The 19,009-nt window shown below is 43.3% G+C and overlaps 1 protein-coding gene across 2 annotated transcripts in view; it reads right to left on the bottom strand.

Moving 5' to 3' along the window:
- Nucleotides 1-2,758: 2,758 nt before the first annotated feature.
- SMAP2 (small ArfGAP2) overlaps nucleotides 2,759-19,009 on the bottom strand; it is a 53,308-nt gene continuing 37,057 nt past the window's right edge. The window contains exons 4-11 of one of the 2 annotated variants that reach the window (XM_087876802.1): nucleotides 18,834-18,919; nucleotides 17,727-17,805; nucleotides 16,821-16,901; nucleotides 15,971-16,049; nucleotides 13,100-13,194; nucleotides 11,715-11,880; nucleotides 7,299-7,609; nucleotides 2,759-3,992 (exon numbers count right to left, since the gene is read on the bottom strand). In XM_087876802.1, coding sequence (XP_087732928.1) covers nucleotides 3,867-3,992; nucleotides 7,299-7,609; nucleotides 11,715-11,880; nucleotides 13,100-13,194; nucleotides 15,971-16,049; nucleotides 16,821-16,901; nucleotides 17,727-17,805; nucleotides 18,834-18,919 — 1,023 coding nt within the window. In that variant the 3' untranslated portion in view covers nucleotides 2,759-3,866. The remainder of the gene's footprint in view (nucleotides 3,993-7,298; nucleotides 7,610-11,714; nucleotides 11,881-13,099; nucleotides 13,195-15,970; nucleotides 16,050-16,820; nucleotides 16,902-17,726; nucleotides 17,806-18,833; nucleotides 18,920-19,009) is intronic. The other variant, XM_087876803.1, reaches the window with a different exon arrangement.

Raw genomic sequence — 19,009 nt, 5'->3', positions numbered from 1 at the left:
TTCCCACCAAAGGTGGTCCCTATTTTTCTACTTGCATTTTTAACGTGCTTTCGAACTGCTAGGTTGGCAGAAGCTGGGACAAGTCATGGGAGCTCACCCCGTTACGCGGCACTAGGGATTTGAACCTCTGAACTGCCAACCTTTCGATCGACAAGCTCAGCGTCTTAGCCACTGAGCCACTGCGTCCCCCTTAAAATTGACAATCAGCACCTTGAATCACCTCTAAAAGCCAACTGGCAACTTGAACAATGGAAGGGGAGAGGGTGTCACCTAAGTATATTGGGAAAAATGATCCTGAGAATATTGCTGTTGCATATATTCTTGGTATGTCCTCTTTGCTGATAAGATCAAAGGGAATGGAGGCAGGTTGGGTTATGTAGGCATGAGGGGAAACCAACTCGCTTAGAAGGAACTGCAAAATGAAATCCAGAAAGCACTGCAAGACCACTTCCTTTTTGCTAAGAAACCTGTATGGCTATGTCAAACATTTAAACTATTTGTGAAACCCCCAGTTCAAAAGGTACTCGTTACTATGGAAGAATATCACATACTTTGATAAGTAGAGCAGACTGGGATGACATGTCCAGCTTAAAGCTGCAGCAAAGTCTGATCGCTAATGGTGCCATTCCTGAGAAGTTCCTTGTTTTGCACTTGGAAGAGGGGTGTGAGAAGCATCAGTGGGGGGCAAAGCTGAAATTGACATGGTGGAAATGAAATGAACCCTGACACTGGGATCTCTTAGTGAATAAATGTACACGGTCACTTTGCCGTTTTTGAAAGAAATGGAGTGGCAATCATACTCAAAAAGGATATTACCCAGTATGTGCTCAACTGTAGCTAAATAAACAGGATTGTGTCTATTAAAAGGAGTGGATATCCAGGAAACATGCACAAGGTTATGCAATGGAAGATGACATAATAGAAGAATTTTCTATAAAATTGCAAAAGAAAGCATATAGTAGTATTGATCAGTATTTGGAACGCAAGCGTTCAAAGGAAAGGATGAACTTGGAATTGCAAAAAATAATAATAATTGTATTGAGTAAATACAATAATGCAGGAGATGGGTAAGTGGTGTTTTCAGGAGAAAAACGGTATTTAGGCATACCGGTCAGATATGAACTGGAAAATATATAATCAGAATGCAAGACTAATGTAAACATGTTTTTTCTAAACTTAGCTTACCTGAAATAAAACCTGGGAAACTATGAGAAGAGATAATGCATCAGGCATATAAATGATGAAGTAGCATTGCAAACCTTTATCATAGGAACAAATTCCTCTTTCTTTTACCATTTCAGTCTTGCAATTTTCAACAAGACAAATGCATGTGTTTAACCTGCCTCTATAATCTTTATAACTCATTCTGGGATTTTCTTATTTTTGTACAATTGTAGAGCGATGGGCGACATGCAAGTTCAATAAATTATTATCAGTTTAACCCAAGAGACACGATGGTCGTGGAAGATCATGCCAGTTTATTACTGAGAGACCTCATGTCTCTTCCTCATATGATGCTGCCCAGAGCTGAATGCCGTTTTTGCATAGCAACACAGGGATTTACTAGCATAGAGTAGTGGAAATAGATCACTTAGTACCAGGGTGGATAAAAATCAATGATTTTTTTAAAAAATCGAAAAAAAACAGATTTTTTTGATTTAAATTGGATTTTTTTGATTTAAATTGGATTTTTTTTAATTTTTATCGAATTTATTTTAATAAAAAACTTTTGGGGTAAAAATCTATCGTAAGATAGTTTTCTATTTAAGATACATAAATAATTTAGTTTATTCAGCATGAAATGGAGCTCAGTTATGTAGCATGAGGCTGTATATTCTGCAACACTGGGACTATCGGTGAGTCAACAGCGGGTCAAAGGAGTAGCAGAGATGACAGCTGCTCTTTAAAAATTATGATTTAAATCGAGTTGATTTAAATCAAGCCTTTTTACTAGTGATTTAAATCACGATTTAAATTGTGATTTAAATCAACTCGATTTAAATCAAATCCACCCTGCTTAGTACCATGTCTTTGAATCAGTGGTGAAATGTAAAATTTGTTAATATCGGTCCTGTGGGTGTGGCTTGGTGGGGGTTAATGTGACTGGGTGGGCGTGGCCAACTTTTTTTTAAAGCATTTTTTACAATTTATTTGGGCGAATAGGTTGTAAAAAAATGCTTTTAAAAGGTAAAAAAAGGCTCTGATGATCACGCGCCACAGTTGTGATCGTCAGAGCCTCTTTTTTAACTTTTTAAAAGCATTTAAAAGTTTTTAAAAGCATTTAAAAGTAAAAAAAATGCCTAAAAAGTAAAAAAAAAGTTCCAATGATCAGCTGAGCGACGCCCCATCATCGGAACTTTTTTTTTTTATTAACTTTTTAAAGCATTTTTAACTATCGATTCCGGAGAACTGGTAGTAAAAAAATGCTAAAAAAGTAAAAAAAAAAAAATTCCGACAATCGCGTGTCGCTCAGCTGATCGTCAGAACTCTTTTTTTAAACATTTTTTACTACCGGTTCGGTGAACCAGTAGCCTTTTTTTACTACCGTTCAGGCGAACCGGACTAAACCGGGAGCATTTCACCCCTGCTTTCAATCCTACAACTCCTAAATTTTATTCAGCAGGCAGAGACTAGATTAGTCCCGTGGCAATAAGTTAAAACCTAATGACATTCACTATGAGCCTTTCAATACATTTGAGGAAAAAAAGGTGGTATCTCCATTTGTTTTAACATGAGCATTTAAAAATGAGGACGAAGATTAAGAGTTTCACTGCAGCATTTTATTAACGAATTTACATATACACAAGATAAAGTAGGTGCCTGGGCTTTTATTTGTGCTACAAAATCTTTCAAAATTGTGGATTGGGCGATCACTGTCTTTGTGAAATGACTTGAGACGGGAGATTGGCCCCATCTCTGAAAGTTTTGTTTTTCTCCCTCCGATAAAAGTCATCATGCGGGCAAGTGGAGCGCTTGTGAGAGTTACACAGGGGGAAAACAAATCCAAACGAAAACTTGCCAGTGCTCTGGACCTTTTATCCGTTAATGCAGTGTTTCCGAACCTTCAAGATATGGGACTTCAACTCCTAGAATCCTCCAGCCAGCACTGGAATTCTGGGAGTCGAGTCACACATTTTAAAGCCGCCAAGATGGAGAAACGCTAGGCTTGACCTTTCAAAGGTTAAAATAGGGAGAAAGGGGGAAAAAAGCATTTAAATATGCCAGGACTAAATGAGCAGCAGCTGCTTTTAAGAGGGCATGTTTCCTCCCAACTTCACTTTCAGAAAAGAAGCATCATTTGTGCTTGAGGGCTGGTGGAGCTCCTCTCCAGGGAGAACGCGTTTCAAGCTCGTGAAGTAGTTTTGGAAAACACCACAGAAATCACAGAATGTGTTGGCGGAATAAAAAACGAAGAGTATTTGGTGGCAAAGTCCTAAAATACAAAGTGCCTTGAGGTGAAGCCACAACTAAAGATGCAAAGGTCATATCAGCCATCGTGACCATTCCTTTTGCAATCCCAGAACAGGCTTTTGAAATGATGGTTACATCTACCAGAACGTCCGTCTGCCATCTTTGGTCCACCTTCCTAAAAGAAAAGAAAACAAAAAATGCTCGCCTATGGAGAAGGTGAGCCAAGGCAGCAAAGACTCCATCGGTGTTTTGAACATGAGGTGGGGAATTGGCAGAGTAGATCTCCGTTCGCAAGAGGAATATCTGTCCGAGACTCATCAGCAAGGGAAGTGAAAACATTAACATCAGGGAGTAACTGATGCTTAATACAGAACCGGGAAAACAAAACCAAGGGAGCCGAAGCTAAAAATGAACGAGAAAATGGTCCACATCCAGGGGTGGGTGGGTGGGTGGTGCTATTTCCACACCTGGGAACTGAGGGCTTGATTGGTTTCTGGGGCACCCCCTCTGCCCATTGACTGTCCATAGCGCATCACTCCGTTGGGGCCACAGAAGTTCATCCCTGCCATTTGCTGCGTCACCTGAAGGAGAAGGCAAGGAGGAGTCAGGTCAGTTCTTACACCTCAAGTTTCCCTGCTGCAGAGGACATTTTCATTAGCTTTCTATACTCAGTGACACCTTTCGTGCCTTCACTGTATTGGGGTTGATCATCCACCTGGTGACCATTCATGGTCCTTTAGAACCTTGAAAGTACCTCAGCTTGTTTTTTTTTTTTTTTTAATCTACATAATGTTGAAAACTACCATGCCAACAAGAGGTGTAAAAGCAGTGCTGAAGAACATGGCTGGCTGTGATTAATGGGAGCTGAAACCAATTGGGTCTAGGATTTTTTGGCTCCTACCCTTGGCCACGCCTGCTTCTCCACCAGGGTTCCACCTCGGGGCATTCACCTCTAGCTTTTCTCCTCGGCTGACCCGCCCCCCTCCCACCCATTCGCCCTGGCCAATGGGCCACAACCTCTCCATCCCACGTGCCCATCTTAGGTATGGACATATGACATCGGTGAAGGCTGGCCATGATGGTCATAAGTCAAGAATTGCCGTCCACTGTTGGAGGATGGATTGAGTAAGATGAGTCGAAACTCACTTTAACAATGCTCTTGCTTAGCAATCAAAATTTTGGGCTCAATTGTTGTCGTAAGTCGAGGATTCCTCTGCATCCTCTGCATGGCAGCCTTGCCTAGTAAACTCCTTCCCCTTTCTGGGAATTTCTCCTCTGTGTTAGAGGCACCAAAATAACCAAGAGGATATAAGGTCTCCTGTTAGAGCAGGGAGTTGGACTCGATGACCTCCAAGGTCCCTTCCAGCCCTGGATTGCTGTGCTGTTTCAAAGCATCCTCTGAAGCTGTGTCTAGTGCCAGGGTTAGTGGTCCTTCCTTCCTCTCCTTTTTCTCTCCCTCCCTCCCTCTATCCATCCGTCCATCCACCCATATCTCATTCACTTTCCCTTTCCTTCCCTTCCCCCCCCCCCTTCCTCTTTCTTTTGTGGTCCTTTCTTCCTCTCCTTTTTCTCTCCCTCCCTCCCTCCCTCCCTCTATCCATCCATCCATCCATCCATATCTCACTCACTTTCCCTTCCCCCCTCCCCCCCTCCCTTCCTTCCTGTCTTTCTTTCTTCTTTTTTTCTCCTTCCTTCCTTCTTCCTTCCTTCCTTCCCTTCTTTTCTTGTCTACCTCTCTCTCTCTTTCTTTCTTTCTCTCTCTCTCCCCCTTCCCTCTGGATGAAGCTGGTGTACTTACTGCCCCCCCCTCTCTTCCCTTCCCGTTTGTTATCAGGGAGGCACGATCAGGTACAGGGGAGCTTCAACCGCCTCCCCTTCCTTCTCCTAACAAGCGCCCGAGACCGTTTGGCTGCAGCACCTTCCCACACCCCCACGATCAATCGCACCGTGGCTTCTGGCTGCCGGCACTGGCAGCTAGCCAATTGGTTGGCGGCTAACTGTCCCGGAGGGTGAAAAGCCCAGGACGAGCCCTGCTTTGACGAATGGGCCATGCCGAAGCGCGTGGGACGGAGGGGCCGTGGCCCATCGGCCAGGTCGAATGGATGGGGGGGGGGCGTGTCAGCCAAGGAGAAAAGCTAGCGGTGAATCCCCCGAGGTGGAACCCTGGCGGATAAGCAGGCATGGCCAAGGATAGGAGTCAAAAAGTCCCATTCCGAACCAATCACATCTACAAGGCATGAGGTGCTAGAAGGACTGAGAATCTGATTACTGTATTTTTCAGAGTATAAAACGCACCGTTTTCCCCCCAAAAAAGAGGGTGAAAATCTGGGTGTGTCTTATACTCCGAATGTAGCCCTGCCCAGCTTCTCAGATGGAGGTTTCAGAGGCTGAAAAAAGCAAACGAATCTTCAGAAAAGAAGCCTCCAAACAGAGCTTCAGAGGCTTTTTTTCTGAAGCTCTGTTTCGGAGCCTTTCAGAGGCAAGAAAAAAAGTTTTGTCTGAAATGGAGTTTCAGAAGTTTCAGAGGCAGAAAAAAAAAAGCAAGGCACAGAGCTCACAACCAAGGAACCTGTTGCTAAAATTCACCTCTGGGAACAGCTGATTGGGGATATTCCGGGAGGCCAATCCACCCACCAATCAGCTTTTTTCTTATTTTCTTCCCCAAAACCTACGGTGCGTCTTATACTCCAAAAAATATGGTATATCTATCACGATTCAAAAATGAAGATAACATCAAGGCTTATGTTGACAGATGTAGAAGTTTTCTTTAAAAAGGGTAAACTTGAAAGAAAGCCAGACATGTGCAGAAGAAACATTCTCCCTTCCCACAAAGAATTGAGGTGGAAAAAGATTTGAAAAAAATACATAATGAATCCTAATTAATCCGAATCATTCACATGTCCATTATAGGAAGCACTGACTTCATATGCTGCTTTGTAATATTCACATACCTTTCGATCGACAAGCTCAGCGTCTTAGCCACTGAGCCATTGCGTCCCTTTTTATTATTATATACAACAGTATTATTATATAATACTGTGTGAGTGACATTGTTTAATGAAATAAATCAGTGTAATGAACTTGAATCACTGTGTATTTAATTCAAATTTTGCTACAATAGGCTCTGTTCTTAATTGTAGGTCATCCTTAAATTGGGCTTCTCTTAACCCAGGAACTTGCTGTACTGTAGAAAACAATGGATTTCCCAGCTGATTAAATAATTCAGGTAGCTTAAGAAGCCATAACAGCAATGCAGGTTTTATGTGCTGTGGTTGCCACTAAAGAAAGTAGCTCTAAGGATGTGGAATTTAGAGGATATCAGAGAAGAGGACTATGGAAATACTGGTGCCTGTAGGCATCATGTTAAAATTAAGCCCATCTGCGTATTATCCTCTACGGGGAGATTTTGGAAATGGAAAAATACTATGTTTTTCTACTTCCATTATTTCAGTTAACTTATGGGCTACATCATGAAAAACTGCTGATACACAGGGAATATGAACATGATAGGAATTCAGAAAAGATTTTATCTTTTCATCAAATGAGTCTCAAAGTGGCTTATAAACATTTTTGGAAAGAGTTTTATGGTTGTTGCTGTTTATTCAGTATCTACCGTATTTATGACCTTCACTCATTGTGACTATCAGTTCAAGCTCTTTGAGAAAAAGGACGAGGTAGAAACTGGTACATTAGGACTAGCAACTTGATACCGCTGTTTTTTCAGTATATCGCTACTCCATATCCTCAAATTCATTGCCCAGCCAGGTGGAATTGGAAGGCTTGAGATTGTCTACCTGTAATCTGTAAATGCACGTTTTCCCTTGCCCCCAAGGTTTGAAAGGGACCTCACTCAGACACACACCTGAGTTCTCACCGTTGGCTCTTACCTGGGCAAGGTTCCATTGTAATTGGTGAGCTGGTTGCACAACGTACACTGGTGGTGGGACAGGTGCCATGCCGGGCATGTACCCAGCTTGCTGCGTTGCCATCATCCCATTGGGGACCCCAATTACTGCAGTCTGTATGCCGCCTACATAACCTGTTGGGATCGCCATATGTGCTGCCATGCCTGCTGCCCCTCCTGGCTGCGCCATCACCCCCACTGGTGGTGCCATCATGCCACTAGGTGGTGCTATGCCTGGGAAATTGGGATAGGCGGCCGGATAGCCCATTTGGGTAGGCGCTAGGAACACAGCTCCTGCAGGGATGTTAAGAAGGGAGAGATGCAAATGAAGGTGTCAACTTCTGCCATACAAGCTCTCTTTAAAATATATATATATATATATATATATATATATATATATATATATATATATATATATATATATATATATATATATATATATATATATATATATATGTTTTTCTTCTAGCCAGGTTTTCCCTACGTAGCCAAGGTTTTTTTTTTTTTTTTGTAGCTCCAGCTCAGTAGAATCACATCTACTCGGTTCTGGGCTTTATGGGTGTGGCCTACTGATGACAGCTAACGAGCTAGAAATGGATCTATTTAGGTCTCCCACCTAGCAGTTAGAGCTTGCTAGGTATTAGAAAGGAAAAAAGCCCAGAACCATATATATATATATATATATATATATATATATATATATATATATATATATATATATATATATAAAAAGCAAGAAAAACACACACACACACAAAACAAAAAATATAAACAACCAAAAACAAATATATCAAAATTTCAATACTAATAACTTTTCTGCACCGGTATCTCTAACCTATTTAACCTCTTTACACAAATTCTGCTTCTAAATATCTCTATCTTAAACTTATATCTTTATTTAAATTATCTTGATTTCTATTTACAATTCGATCTCATAACAAAAACATCCCTTAAGTTTTATGTTTACTCTCCAGCCAGGAATACCACTTATTCCATATTAAATAGTACTCGGTGTCCTCCCTCTCCTTCATTTCCATAGATAATCTGTCCATCTCTGCACATTCGTATATTTTTTTTATTATGATTTGATCAAGGGGAGTGTCTGATTGTTTCCAATTTTGTGCTATCACAATTCTACTTGCCATTAGTATGTGTAATATAATATATTATATACTTTTCTGCATTTTCCCTTCCAGAATACCCAGGAGAAACAATTCTGGCCTTCTTTCTATCTTCTGCCCTGCTATTTCATCTTGCCCCAAAATTTCCTAATCTTAGGACAGGTCCACCACATGTGGTAGAATGTCCCTTATTTGTGTCCACACCTCCATCCATACAAGCTCTCTTAATTGCAGGCAAACTCTGCCTACAGCCAGGCGTTCGAGCCTGACGGGTTCAAGGTTGACTCAGCCTTCCATCTTTCCAAGGTGGGTAAAATGAGGAGCCAGATTGTTGGGGGTAATAAGCTGACTCTGTAAACCACTTAGAGAGGGCTGTAATAAGCACTGTGAAGTGGTATGTAAGTCTTAAGTGCTATTGCTATTATATCAGCCTGTTTCTAACAGACCTCATTGGGTCCGAGAGCAAGAAAGGCAGTCTTCAGTCACTGCCCACCACCACTCCCAGCACTGGGACCACCGAGAGCTATTCCAGAATGCTAGCCACCTTCCCATCTGCGCTTAAGAGCTGAGGATATTTCTGCACTTTCCCTGATCCCTAAAAAGCCAATCTGGGATGTCTTCCTGCCAACTTGACAAGGATGAGAACAATAAGCAAAAATCTGCCCCACTCTGAGTTATTACAGATCTTGCAGTAACAACCTCATCTTATCTCCACTCATGCAAATTGAAAATTAAATATACTATATTTTTCGGAATATAAGAGGCACCTTTCCCCCCCTAAAAGAGGCTGAAAATTTGGGTGCGTCTTATAATCAGAATGTAGCTTTTTCAAAGCTTTTTTTCAGCCCTAACGAGGCGCTAGGAGTGAAGCGATCTCCAACTCTTAGCTGTTCTTTAGCAGCTTTTTTTCAGCCCTTTTCAGCTTTTTTTCAGCACTATCCGAGTGAAGCAATCCCCCCCCCTTTTGCCTGCTTTTCTCATTGCTGCTTCCTCTCAGCTGTGCCTTAGAAGCTGTTTTTTATCCCCAAGCAGGGGATAAAAACAAGCAAACTAATGTGCTGAAGCTGACCAGACTAAGGACGCTAGCCAGATTAATAGGTAGGCAGATTTTTTTCCTCCTATTTCCCTCCCCAAAAACTAATCTGCGTCTTATACTCCTGTGCGTCTTATATTCTGAAAAATACGGTAATACTTGAAAACTCCAGCCACCCCCTCATTTTTTTTAAAAAAACTCTCTGATGTTACACATTTTCCTGGGAGGAAGCCAATCCCTCCTAATCTCAACTCAAGTTTCAGATCCTTATTCACAGAGAAGTGCAAAGGGATCACACCTATTTTACCCTTGAAAGACGAGCCATGGAAGTGGACCTACTGGAGTCCACAATGTTTGCTTGCTTATTTTAAAAGCTTTACTGCAATTCCAGATACGTCCACGGTTAAATCAGTTCAGCTTTTAAGTATGAGATCACAGAAGTCTGGAGTGCTTTTGAACTAGAGTGGGGGTTGGCAACGTGCGGCTCTAGAGCTGCATGTGGCCCTTTGGGCCCTCTCCTGCGGCTCCCTGTCAGATGATCCCACCACTGGGTGGCCCTGCCCCTCCCCCTCCCTCTTCACCTGCCCTGAGAAGAGAAGGGCGACTGTGGTGGAGAGACTCGCTCCATATTCCAGAGCGGGAGCGAAGCGCCCCTCTACATTTCCTCTTTTTCCAGCCCTTGTTGGTGCTGTGCACACCTCGGCCACTGGGGGAGATGTGTGACTTTGCTCTGCGAGAGGGGAAAGATGAGAGAGGGAGAAAGAAAGAGAGGGAGAAAGAGAGAGGGAAGGAGAACGAGAGAGAAGGAGAAGAGAGAGAAGAGAAAGGGAGAGAGGAGAGAGAGGGGGAGAAAGAGATGAGAGAGGGAGGGAGAAAGATGAGAGAGACGAAGGGAGAAAGAAAGAGAGGGAGAAAGGGAGATGAGAAAGAGGGAGAGGGAGAGAGAGAGGGAGAAAGAGAGATGAGAATGAGAATGAGAGGGGAGAAAGAGATGAGACAGAGAGAGGGAGAAAGATGAGAGAGAGGGAGAAAAAGAGAGGGAGGGAGAAAGAAAGAGAGGGGAGAAAGAAAGAGAGAGAGGGAGAAAGAGAGATGAGATAGAGGGAGAGGGAGAAAGAGAGAGAGGGAGAAAGGGAGATGAGAAAGAGGGAAAGAGAGAGGGAGAAAGAAAGATGAGAATGAGAGAGGGGGAGAAAGAGAGAGGGGGGAGAAAGAGATGAGACAGAGAGAGGGAGAAAGATGAGAGAGAGGGAGAAAAAGAGAGGGAGGGAGAAAGAAAGAGAGAGGGGAGAAAGAAAGAGAGAGAGGGAGAAAGAGAGATGAGATAGAGGGAGAGGGAGAAAGAGAGAGAGGGAGAAAGGGAGATGAGAAAGAGGGAAAGAGAGAGGGAGAAAGATGAGAATGAGAGAGGGGGAGAAAGAGAGAGGGGGGAGAAAGAGATGAGACAGAGAGAGGGAGAAAGATGAGAGAGAGGGAGAAAAAGAGAGGGAGGGAGAAAGAAAGAGAGAGGGGAGAAAGAAAGAGAGAGAGGGAGAAAGAGAGATGAGATAGAGGGAGAGGGAGAAAGAGAGAGAGGGAGAAAGGGAGATGAGAAAGAGGGAAAGAGAGAGGGAGAAAGAGAGATGAGAATGAGAATGAGAGAGGGGGAGAGAGAGGGGGGAGAAAGAGATGAGACAGAGAGAGGGAGAAAGATGAGAGAGAGGGAGAAAGAAAGAGAGAGAGGGAGAAAGATGAGAGAGGGGGGAGAGAGAGACCTGTTTAAAAGAAAATATCTGGAGCTACAAAACCTGGGTAGGCGTGGCTGGGGGGGTGTCATGTGACTGGGTTGGAGTGAGTGATGTCGAGTTGGCCACGCCCACCCATGTTTTGTGGCTCCCAGTGTTTTGTTTTCTGTGGGAAACGGGCCCAAGTGACTCTTTAGAGTGTTTAAGATTGCAGACCCCTGAACTAGAGCAAAATTCTTGCATGGCAGCGTCCTACAGTAACCAGGTTATTTTTCTGATGTACTGCTAACATACTGGAAAAATCAAAGAGACTGTTTGTGAAAACTCCATGAACAGATCCACATATGCAAATCAGATCTCTGAATCTTCTATCCTGAAATGGCTACTCACCTACTGCTCCACATAATGCACCTTGATGTTGCCAACGTCTTAACTTATAAAGCAGTGAGCATATTATGAACCCAATCTTGAGCATTAAAAGCCCAACAGGTGTGTCTCCCGTGATAGGTGGGGGCGCATACCTTGTGCGGGGATCTGTGGGCTATGGGAGCCATATAAAGAGAGGATGGAATCCTTGGAGAGCTGCTTCTTCCCCGTCTCTTCAGCCTTGCTGTCAGGCTCAGGGAACAGGTTCAGCTTTTCAGGAACAGATCCAGCACTTCCAGCTGTGGGCATTGAGCCAACAACCTGGTGAGAGAATATACTGTACTTATTTCCAAAGGTGGAGGCCAGAGAACTGACGCAGCATTTTTCTTAAAGGTTCCAGTTCAGGTTTTCCATTTTTCAAAGTACTTGCATAACCTACCGTATTTTTTGGAGTATAAGACGCACCTTTTCCCCCCAAAAAAGAGGATGAAAATCTGGGTGCGTCTTATACTCTGAATGTAGCCCCGCCTAGCCTCGCAAACGGAGATTTCAGAGGCTGAAAGAAGCCTCTGAAAGAAGCTTCAGAAAAAAAGCCTCTGAAAGGCTTTTCTCTAAAATAATATGGCAAGCAACAAAAGAAGAATCAGTAAAGGTTCTAACCAAACTATGCTAACAAATCTGGAGAATGACACAATAAGCAACAGATTGGAAGAGGTTAATCTATATACCAATACCAAAGAAAGGAGACTGAACAGAGTACAGATAGTCCTTCAGAATAAAAGCCTCTGAAAGAAGCTTCAGAAAAAAAGCCTCCAAACAGAGCTTCAGAAAAAAAGCCTTTTTTTCTGAAGCTGTTTCAGAAGTTTCAGAGGCTGGAAAAAAAGCAAGGCACGGAGCTCACAACCAAGGAACCTGTTGCTAAAATTCACCTGTGGGAACAGCTGATTGGGGGTATTCCGGGAGTCCAATCCACCTGCCAATCAGCTTTTTTCTTATTTTCCTCCCCAAAAAACTAAGGTGCGCCTTATACTCTGAAAAATACGGTAATTTACCACCTTAGAAGGATTCCGCAAGATAGGCAGTATCTGTCTCCTGACCCTCAAATGGGAGATAAAGCCAAGTCAATATGAACCAACCCAGTCAGAGACCGATAAGCACAGGCTCAGGGAATCAAAAAGGAAAAATAGTCAAGATTTATCTGGGAAGTCTCTACAGTCTTGGCAAATAATGAATGGTTCACATCTTGCTAAATCAAAAATGAAGTATATCTTCTTCATACTATTTTACATAATTATCTGTTAACTCGGCTGTTGAATCTAATGTGTAATGAAGATCTCGACTGAAAGTTTAAGCATGACTTGCACATTACTGAACATTTCAATTAAAATTTAGAACTCTTTACTTTTTTTTTTTATCATGCCTGTGCTTACATCCAAGTGTAGTTTTAGACCTATTTTCCCCAGAATATTCCTGTGAGATAGGTTGGGATGAGAACGAAGTTCTAGCTCAAGGTCTCCCACCATTAATGTAACTTTCTCACCTTTCTCTCAGTGCCCAGGGATCCAAATAGGTCCAAGTCTTTCTCCAAACAACTGCTGGCCCTTCCATTGGGGAGGGCAGTTGAAACAGGAACATCTGGGAGAAAAGGGGGGAGGTAGTATCAGCTGGCTTCTTGAGATCACCCAAGGGATCGCCTTCCCCAAATTGCTTCCCTCCAATGAGTTGAATTTCCACACCCAGGGTCAAAGGCTAAATTTGATAAGCCCAAAGATGACACTGTGAGGTCCAATTCTTTATCTGCTTATACCTAATAGACGGAATCTTGCCAGATTAAAGCTGTAACCTTCAATCTAACCAAGTAGATAGACCCTGGGAGAATCTAGGCCCGTGATGGTGAACCTATGGCATGCGAGCATTAGCCTAGCTCAGCTCCAGTTTGTTTGCGCACTTGGCCAGCTGATTTTTGGGTCTTCTGGGCCCCCTGGAAGTCAGGAAACGGGCCGTTTCCAGCCTCCAGAGGGCCTCCGGGGGGTGGTGGGGAAGGCTGTTTTTGCCTTCTCCAGGCTCCTAGAAAGCCTCTGGAGCCTGGGGAGGGCGAAAAACAGGCCTACTGGGCCATTGCATGCCAAAAGTGGGGAGACTGCAGGGATGGGTCAAGCGGGCATGCGCGGGGTGCATTTAAGTATGGGTGTGGGCACACACACACATGACCCCCCCCCCACGCTCCCACTTTTGGCACGCGACGGCAAAAAGGTTAGCCACCACTGATCTAGGCTGTGGCTGCTCTGAACCTTTTTCTCTCCCCACCATCCAGTTTAGGAATATACAGTCTGTTGTCTTGGGCCTCTCTCTGGAATGCGCTGCCTTCTTCCTGAGAAGCTGTGGTGTGATTGCCAAGATTCCCTCCCCTAACCCCCCCCCCCAATCTTTTCTCCACTTGCACATTCCATCACAGGATGGATGTCTTGGCCTTCTATGTTGGATGGTCCCCAGATATTGTGGAAATCAACATGTAGCTGCTAGGGTAGATTCAGAGAGCAGAGAAAGATCCAACTTTTCAATTTTCAGTTCTGCCTTTCTCCCCAGCTCCCCCATTAGCGGGCTGTATGCATTCTATTGCTAATAGATCACATTGATTCTCTTCAAGCTGTATAAATTGCTATGCTATTCTCCTGCTTTACATTTCTTTGCTTGTGTTACTGGCATGGAGGACAAGAAGCTGTACCGAGTGGTGTCAAGTATCATTCTCCCCCTGAATTCTTATTCAGCCACAACTCCTGTTTTTGAGATTTCAGCATATCTTACAAGTGTGACTTAGCAGCCATCGCCACCATCACACCTGGCAAGCTGCTTTTGGTTTGGTGGGAAAGACAAGATTCCTGGAAAGCTACACCATTGCTAACATCACATGCCCATGGCTGTGTCCTGACGCTGGGGTGGAATTTGCTCATTTTCGTTTTTAAATGCGGAATTCAGCTCCTAAGCTATAACGGACAGATTATCCCTTGCCCTTGGCCTTTTCATACCAGCTGAGCTGTTACTTGGCCTTCAATGGCAATCATTCTGGTGGCCTATTTCCCCTTTTGAGCTTCAATTTTTCGCCGTATTTCCTTTGCACAGGAAATTCCGATTGGCTCAGCCCTCCAAACGCAACGGTTAATGAGCTGCCTCCCGATGAAAGAGGAACTGAAAAGCTTTCCAGCCTATGTGTAACTTCTGCCACGGGTACGTTATGCAACTTTAGGTTAGGAAATCCGGGACTGCTATTTGCAATGTTTTTTTGTTTTGGGAAATGTTACAGTACTGCATTTTCAGTGGGCCTGGTGGCAAAAAAGACATTATAAAAAGGATTCCGCGTCTGCTTCTGGAAATCTATCTGCCCTGTCATTTTAAGCTGCAACCTTGGATTAACCTGACCCACTAACTGAAGAAACCACTGGGCCGAAACTGTGGCATTCTAGCTTACTGCAAAGCATTCTGGGACGTTGGCAGGAGTACAGGTAGTCCTCACTTAACAACCAGTGACTCTGACCATTCAAAGTTACAACGGACCACCCAAAGGATACTTGCGACCCAATTTCAAAGTTACAATGGCCCCACCCCCTCTTGGTCACATAATTGCGTTTTGGACACTCTGCAGCTAGCTTGCGTTTATGACCACCTGCAGCGTCCATATGACTGTGTTTTTTAAAACTTTTTTGGGGGGGTCAATTTCTGGTGTTTACTTCTGGTTCTGGCAAAAATCTCTCACTGGATAAAACACCACGTTCACTTAATGACCATTGCAAAAAAGGTCGTGAACCTGGGCACCTGTTGTGACCTGTTTAAAGACCACAACAACTTACAACCGTTATTTCCAGGTTTAATTATGGTTGTTAAATTGAGGACTACTTGTAGTTCTGGGCCTCCTTGTCCTTCCAAAACAAAATTAGGCTCAACATTTCCCTGCATCATCTACCATAACTGAAAAAAGATCTTCCTACGCAACAAACCATTATTTGTTATTAATGATCTCCGTGATAAACCTCCATGTTCAAGAAGCACAAATAACTGATTTAGCACAGGGGTGAAATCTAGCAGGTTCTGGAGAACCGGTAGAGGAAATTTTGAGCAGTTTGGAGAACTGGCAGATACCACCTCTGGCTGGCCCCAGGAGTGGGGTGGGAATGGAGATTTCGCAGATTTTCCCCTGCCACGCCCACCAAGCCACGCCCACAGAACCAGTAGTAAAAAAAAAATCGGATTTCACTACTGATTTAACAGGAAATAGTGAAATCACAGCTAGTATTTTGGGCCTTCCACTCTTCACAGCTCTCCTCCCCCAGATGGAAAAAGGCCTGCTTACTATTTATTTCAGCAACAATGCAACAAATATTTAGAAAAGAAAGAAGCGTGCCAGCAGTAGTCTTACCAAGTCCCAGCAGGTCTATGACTGGTTCTGAGGGTCTGGAGAGGCTCTTCATAGTTTGTGGATCCTCTTTCTTCTGAGGCTGAAGGAAGCAGAAACCACCAAAATCCTTTGGTTCATATTCCATGAGAAAAACGAGCAGTTTTCTCATCTTTGTTTCTTCAGAAAATGTTCCAGAGATGCTCGTGGATTTCGAAACTTATTCTAAAGCCCATCCCAATGTTTCAGCCAGCCAACTAAGACAGGTGGGCTTTCTCTCTCGAAGATAAGCATTTCTCAACCTTGGCGATTTGAAGATAGATGGGCTTCATTTCCCAGAATTGCCCTGCCAGGGTATGTGGAACCAGGGAAATCTGGGAGTTGAAGTTCACCCATCTTCAAGCTGCCAAGGTTAAGAAACACCGTCCCAGGTTATTCTGTGGATGTTGGCAACTCACGCAGTTGACAACTGTTAGCACTGAGGGGGCGTAAAGTTTGTAGCATCTGCACAAACCCGCCCTGAAGCTTCCTGACATCTGGGTAAGAATTAGCCTCCTGATGCTCTCATTCACACAATGAATCGCCCAGTCTACTCTCTCTGCAAAAGTCAGCAGGTGGCCAATATGTGAGGTTCCACTGTGTAATTCACAAAATCAAATCTGCTAGATAAGTAGCTACCGAGTGCTGAGTGCCGGTAATAAGATTTATCTGAATTTCTTCCCACCTGCCAAATGAAACGGATGCAGGGGGGCGGGGTGCATCTCATCTCAGGTCAGTCGATAACTCAAGGGTGAATCTCTCACTGAATACCTCTAGCTCCCTTCCTCCCCACAAGACACCAGAAAGAAGCCAGAAATAACCATAGCCACTTTACCATTTTGACTTTCTCAAAGATAACTGGCTCCATTTTTTTCCCAGTGGCTGCTTCCTTCTTCCATTTTTCATCCTTTTCTCTCTATGAACAAAAACACTCAAAACGGTGAGAAGGCAAGCCAAATGAATTCATCAGAATAATTTTCTTTCTAGGTCAAAGGGAAACTTCCCCTGCTAAACTTCATGGCACTCTCAATGCAAAAAACACTTCCTTCCCAACAGTGCTGTTTGCACAATCCTTTTAATTTGGATTGACCCATTTTGGGGGTTCACATAGTACCTTCAACTGGCGTTTCTCAAACTTGGTAATTTTAAAATGCATGGACTTTATCTCCCAGAATTCTGGGAACTGAAGTCCACAGATCTTAAAAGTTGCTATGGTTGAGAAACACTGCCCTAAGGCCTAAATTAACCAAAAGGGCTGGTTTTTCACAATATGCTAAATTCTTCCTCCCACCAGTGATCAAAGTTAAAACCAGCCAAATCTCATGAAAAAGCATTGCCAGGCCTTTCATTAACCTGGTAGAACTGTCTGTCGACTAACTGTCCATCTAAAGAGCTCTTTTTTGACTACTTCAGTCTAATTTGTTTCTTCTCTGTACAGTAAGCAATTCATATCTTTTTTTTCCACATCATCCTTCTTCGAAGAAAGTGAAGATGATATCAGATTCAAAGAAGAGGATGATAAAACAGAGTGTCAGAGAGATATGGTTATTCTTTTTTTTACCTATTATGGGCTCTGCCCCATTCACTATTTCCTATATTCCCCTCCCACACGACCTTGAAATAATGGGATCCTTCACAGAATAAAATTGTTCATCCCACCTTACGAAGAAGCTCCTGCCAGTCAAAATACTGGCTTGGAAGCAAAAGAGCAAAAGCATTTATGCATTTAGAACCAACCAACCCGTAGCATGTTGATGTCGAGACTTCTGTCCATGTACTTCTTCTTTTCATATTTTTCTCTGATAAAGCTCTCCACTGCTCTGGGAGGAAGCTGGATAAGGATGAATAAACCAAGAGCAGATAGTTTTGCTACCAAATTAGATGCTGCAATAATTTTGGAGGCAACCATCAGGCTGTAGTTAAGCTAACTAGAACTGGCCAAGGGGGTGGGGTGGGGGGGAATGTAGTTGTTTCCGCTGTGATAAATATAAAATCTGGACTGCCATTAGACTGCGGCACAAGTTATAGAAAACTCTTAAGCATCTGCTGCCATCTACCGCTTTTTGTGGATTTGCAGCCCAGATAATGGTAAATCTGCAGTTGTGCTCCAATCCAGAGAATATGGTAGTTTTGCTTCTAATATACAAAGCATGACCCACAAATTATAGGATAGGAGATTAGTACTGTCAATATCAATCTGTGGCCATGGGCAGATAAATTGTTCCTGTCAGCATAGATATGCTGATTTTATGAGTTACCTGCCTCCATATAGAGCAGTGGCCAAATTTCACAACATTAAGATGTATGGATTTCAGCTCTCAGAAGTCCCAAACTTGGCAACTTTAAGATGTATGGACTTCAGCTCCCAGAATTCTCCAGCCAGCCACCCTGACTGGGGAATTCTGGGAGCCGAAGCCCACACACATCAAACTTGCCAAGTTTGAAAACGCTGATCTAGAGCCATCTTTTTGTTCCACACAAAACTGTTTTAAAAGTTATCTCCAGCAAATCCCAGTGTTGACTTAACTGTGGGGGGAAAAACCCCATCTTAGATAAAGGCAACAGCAGTTCCCATTCATATTGTTGCCAAAAAACAATATGCAATCTCCAGGAGGGCATAGACCAGTGGGAGAGCACTGCATGCTGCACCTCCTAAGGTTAATCTATGAGGTTTGATTTTCCAGAAGATGCTCACTAACAGGAAAACCTCATCAAAATTCCGGAAAAGGATGTAGACTCTAAAAGGGTTCATGCAGAAACTGATATAGAGGTATCCCCTTCCCACATTCCCTCGAGTGATGCTAAGGCCTCCATCTTCCTATGGGGACAACAGGCAGAGAAAGGATGCTGGTCTGTCTGGGGTCGTCTGAAGTTCTCTGGTAGGTAACCTTCGTAAAGGCGATTTGCTTTCCCGTTTCCCATTTCTTGCATGCACTGGAATACAAAATAGAAAGTCTCTGTAATGTTGTATAATTAATTAGGCTTTGCTTGCATTTGTTTCATTTGTTTGAATTAACTCCAGGA

Source organism: Pantherophis guttatus, chromosome 10 (genome assembly GCF_059756535.1).
Source record: "Pantherophis guttatus breed Tessera chromosome 10, ASM5975653v1, whole genome shotgun sequence".
Taxonomy (NCBI): Eukaryota; Metazoa; Chordata; class Lepidosauria; order Squamata; family Colubridae; genus Pantherophis; species Pantherophis guttatus.
This window is presented reverse-complemented; position numbering and strand designations above follow the sequence as displayed.